Source organism: Protobothrops mucrosquamatus, unplaced genomic scaffold (assembly GCF_001527695.2).
Source record: "Protobothrops mucrosquamatus isolate PMUCROS unplaced genomic scaffold, P.Mucros_1.0 scaffold303, whole genome shotgun sequence".
Classification (NCBI taxonomy): domain Eukaryota; kingdom Metazoa; phylum Chordata; class Lepidosauria; order Squamata; family Viperidae; genus Protobothrops; species Protobothrops mucrosquamatus.
In genome coordinates, this window is record NW_015386645.1 from 643,721 (window position 1) to 648,651 (window position 4,931).

A 4,931-nucleotide genomic window follows, 5' to 3' on the forward strand; every position below is an offset into this window, starting at 1 on the left:
CTTGAGGAGGGGCCTCACAACGGCCTCCTTGAGGGCCGCAGGAAAGACACCCTCCTGCAAAGAAGCGCTAGTAATTCCCTGGAGCCAGGCTCGTGTACCCTCCCGAGCTGCCAGTACCAGCCAGGAGGGACACGGATCTAACAAACATGTGGTTGCGTTCAGCCTCCCCAAGACCCTGTCCACGTCCTCGGGAGCAACAAAGTCAAACTCCTCCCATACAACCATCTCAAGACCTGCTTCCGTCTCCTCCCCCTGGGCTAACCAGTCGGAGTCCAAGCCTTCTCGGATCCGAACGACTTTGTCATGCAGATATTGAGCAAAATCCTCGGCCCTCCCCTCCAGGGGTTCCCCCCCTCCCCTCAACTGAAGGAGGGAGCGGGTCACCCTGAAGAGGGCGGCCGGGCGATTATCTGATGACGCGATGAGTGAGGAGTAGTAGTTAGTAGTTAGTCCTAGCCACCCTCATCGTCACTAGGTAGGATCTAACATGTATCCTTACCTGTGTTCGATCGGATTCGGTTCGGCTGGCCCTCCAACTTCTCTCTAGGCGTCTTTTCCGACGTTTCATCTCTCTCAGCTCCCCGGTAAACCAGGGAGCCAGTCGAGATCTACGTCGGGTCAGAGGCCGCAGAGGCACGATTCGGTCCAATGCTGCGGCGGCAGTTGTCTCCCAAGCCGCCGCCTGATTTTCCGCCGAGTCGTGGACCAGATCTTCCGGATATGGCCATGGGATTAAGCCATGATGGCACAACACTATATTCCCTATATCAATTCACATGCATTCTTTTTCAGACATAGATGACTGCTCTCCATGTCCAGAAGACCAATATCCAAATCCTGACAAAAATATGTGCCTTCCAAAGCGGATCACCTTTTTGTCCTATGAAGAACCCTTGGGGATCAGTCTGACTGTTCTTTCTCTTTGCTTTTCATTGATGACAACTTTGGTAATAACAATTTTTCTGAAACACAAAGACACTCCCATTGTCAAAGCCAACAATCAGAATCTCACTTATACACTCCTAGTTTCTCTTCTCCTTTCTTTCCTTTGTGTCTTTCTATTTGTTGGGAGACCCAATACGATTGTGTGTCTCCTTCGACAACCAGCTTTTGGCCTTATCTTTTCTGTGGCGGTTTCTTGTATATTGGCCAAAACCTTTGTTGTGGTTCTAGCATTCATGGCCACCAAACCTGGTTCCAAATTGAGGAAATGGGTAGGAGGAAGTATAGTTAGTTTCATTCTACTGTCCTGCTCCCTTGTTCAAATATGTATTTGTGCTGTGTGGATGATAGCCTTACCACCATATCCAGATTATGATGTGCATTCAATACCTGAAGAACTTATCCTGGAGTGTAATGAAGACTCGGTCATGTTCTACTGTGTTTTGGGTTTTATGGGTTTTCTTGCTCTGATTAGTTTCTCTGCTGCTTTTCTAGCTAGGAATTTACCTGACAGTTTCAATGAAGCCAAATTCATCACCTTCAGCATGTTGGTCTTCTGCAGTGTTTGGCTGTGCTTTATTCCAACCTATCTAAGCACAAGGGGAAAATATACATTGGCTGTGGAGATCTTCTCCATGATCTCCTCTAGTGCAGGCTTATTAGTGTGTATCTTTCTTCCCAAGTGTTTTATCATTGTTATGAGACCTGAACTGAACAATAAACATCAGCTCATGAAAAGAAAGTTTTAACAAATCTCTCTGTTTGCCTGACATCATATATAATGTATGTTGGGGAACTTATTCACTTGTATATTGAAGCCACAAAGCAATGTGCAGTTAGACTGGCCTTCTATGATGCCCTGTCCCCTAGGACTTTGATAGTTTGAAACTCTTTTTATTTCTGGAAGTCAATTATAATTGGGGACCATCAAAAATGTATAAATAAATAAATAGGACAAATTGATTTGTTGAGATATTTCAGTTATGTGATAGACAATTCTGACTAAATATATAGATTAAATGTGTATTATATATTTATCTTTATTGGTCATCTTAATTCATATCCAGACTAGAATGTGTAACAAGAAGTGGGTATTAAACACAAACGAGCCTTTCATTGAAACAGAGAAGACCTATGAATCGGGTTTTTTAAAATATTTTATTGGTTTTTTTACAATAACAATCTCCAGTGTCTGGTGTACAGTGTGTTGTCTTGGTTTATATATTTGATTTTTTAAAAAAAAAAACAGTCAATAATAATTGATTTTGATAATTCCATAATTACTATATTAATCAATAATATATTCTTTGATCTTCCCTTCTTCCAATTGTATTCTCCTTCTTCAACCTTAAACAGATATAATTCTTAATATTTTCAATGTATAAATGATTAAATATAAACATTTTTTCATTGTTGTTCAGATAATGATAACTTATCATCAGCTTATATTATTCTTATAGAAATCATCTCATTAGTTCACCATGCATCCTATTTTTGTAGTTATTGTTTAAGCTTAATTTCCCCTTTATATTCAATCTATTCTTATCAATCATGATTTTCTCAATGTTAATCATCTAAATATCCAATTTTTCCATTTAAGTACACCATCCCAATATTTTCATATTTCATATGTTATAAAAGTACTATATTTCTTATCTATCTTATAGCATCTGCATATGACATCCTTTCTGATCAGCTTATATTTCACTTATATTTATAAAAATTACATCTTCCCAATATATTTACATTTCATATATTTTAAAACATACTATACTACTTAAATCTCTTATCCCTCTTGTTATAGAGCCCCTTTATGTTCAAAGGTCTCTATTCTTTTAACCATATTCAAACAAGTATTACTCATGTAATACTCCATCTGGTAGGGTGAGTCGAAACTCTTGAATTTGTATCTAGATTTCTTCTTTTGCTGAGTAGATTTCCAAATTGATATATTCTGCTTACCCTGCAGTTTCTGTGTTTTTTAAAGTTTTGTTGGAGGTAAAAAAGATAAATAAGTAAAATATATACTTTCTGTCTCCCAAACTCTGATGATTCACCTGGGAATTCTATAGTCAATTCCATTCTTGTTGTTATGGCAGAGTCTTGTAGATTTTTTTCTATTTGTATTAAATTGTTTGTAGCTTTGTTGATTTCATCATTTTCAATTTCTGATTCATCAATTTCTGAATTATTTATTGTTAATGTTCTGTGTTCTGATTCTCCACTAGGTGTCAGTAGTTGTTTATTTTCCAGTTTTTTCAGACAGAAAGTTATTATTGTTATATATTTTTTATAATTTCATCAAAACCCTTTAAGGTATGGTCTTAACAGTTTTTTTAGTTTATAGATTTATCCAAATTATAGTATTTTAAATTTAATTTCCATATATTTCTTTCCCCCTTAGTATTAATTTGCCTAAACGCTTATGTACAGCTAGCCTTTCTCCTGTCGGTTCAGAGGGCTTCCCTCAGATCAAACAGAATGACTGCCATAGTTTTGTGATCAACGGGGCACCCCCTCCTTCACGGTCACCTCTTCAGGGCAACTTCAGACTCATTTAATGTCCCCCTGGAAGGGCAAAACTGGCCATGGGGAGCAGAGCTCTACTTTATAAACTATTAAACATTGGGGTTGGATATTGGACATTTCTCATTTTTTTCAGAAATAGTGCTTCCAATTTCAGCGTAGATTTACCTTAAAAGTAATCCTACATATATACCTGTAGAGGTATATATGTACTAGTATTATGCTTTGCATCTTCCAGGTTCTGAATTAAACAGTAAAATGTAACACTAAAACTCATTCCATAAAGTGTATCATACTGAAGGGTTGGAAGTACCATAAGATGAAGCAGACATTTCTACATGCATTTTTGTCTTTATTTTTTTTTACAGAATATTTTTTCAGAATTACCAACATATCCTGCCCTTAATTTTTACTCTAAAAGAGATCAATCAAAATCCCCAGATTCTACCCAATGTCACACTGGGCTTCCAAATCTTTAATGGCAATTTTAGTCCAAGCTTGACTTACTTTGCCTCAATGCTTCTGCCTTTCACTCAGGGTAAATTCATCCCTAACTACAAGTCCCAAAAACGCTGGCTGCAGTCATTGGGGCACTTGACATCTCTTTTCATATGGCAACTATATTGTGCACCTACAAATTTCCTCAGGTAAAAATGAGTTGTAGATATAACTTATCATTTTACCATACCTCCCTGGATGTCTGTATTTTCTCTTTCTATAAATAAAAGACCTTTCAGATTCCTAGCTATTATTTTTTGCTTGCTAGGATCAGCATAGCAACATGCATAATTGTAACTCTGAACAGATGGTGGAGATGTTTGGCACAGAAGAACACACCACAATTTCAGACACTGAATTAAATTTCAAATTTGAATTATTCATAATGAGACTATTTCCAGAAAAATGCATTTATGCATACCCTGAGAGTGATATCTTGGTTGATATTCTAAAATAAATGTTTTACTCTATAAAAACAAGGGCACCCAAAGACTCAAATAAATGTACATAGTTTCAGAGGCTCACACAGAGCTTTGGAATTGCATATGTTTGTCTTTCTATAGTTGACCTATGGCCCTGCCCCTGTCATGGATAGAGAGACTCAAGCAGTTTTCTTCCAACAAATGTTTCCAGATGAATCCCACCAACATAAGGGCCTCCTGTAGTTATTGCTTTATTTTAGATGAATCTGAATTGGAATTCTTGCAGTAAAGGATGAGAAAGGAGAGAAATTTCTTGAGGAGATGCTCCCAACATTTTCTGAGCATGACATCTGCATTGAATTCATAGCAGAGTTCCTAAATGTAGCTTTTTACAGTGATTTTACTGATACCATAGACAAAAGACTACATACATACCATGTTCTCATGAACAGCACAGCCAATGTGATAATTTTATATAGTGAAATCCAGTCCTTAGCAGCTCTGAGAACTTTCCTTCAGTTTTTAGAAGTGGAGGATATACCA

At 37.4% G+C, this 4,931-nt stretch overlaps 1 protein-coding gene across 1 annotated transcript in view; it reads left to right on the forward strand.

Moving 5' to 3' along the window:
* The window catches only part of LOC114922514 (vomeronasal type-2 receptor 26-like), a 14,604-nt gene extending 12,913 nt beyond the window's left edge, over nt 1-1,691 (forward strand). The window contains exon 4 of the mRNA XM_029283969.1: nt 793-1,691. Coding sequence (XP_029139802.1) covers nt 793-1,691 — 899 coding nt within the window. The remainder of the gene's footprint in view (nt 1-792) is intronic.
* The last annotated feature ends 3,240 nt before the right edge of the window (nt 1,692-4,931 follow it).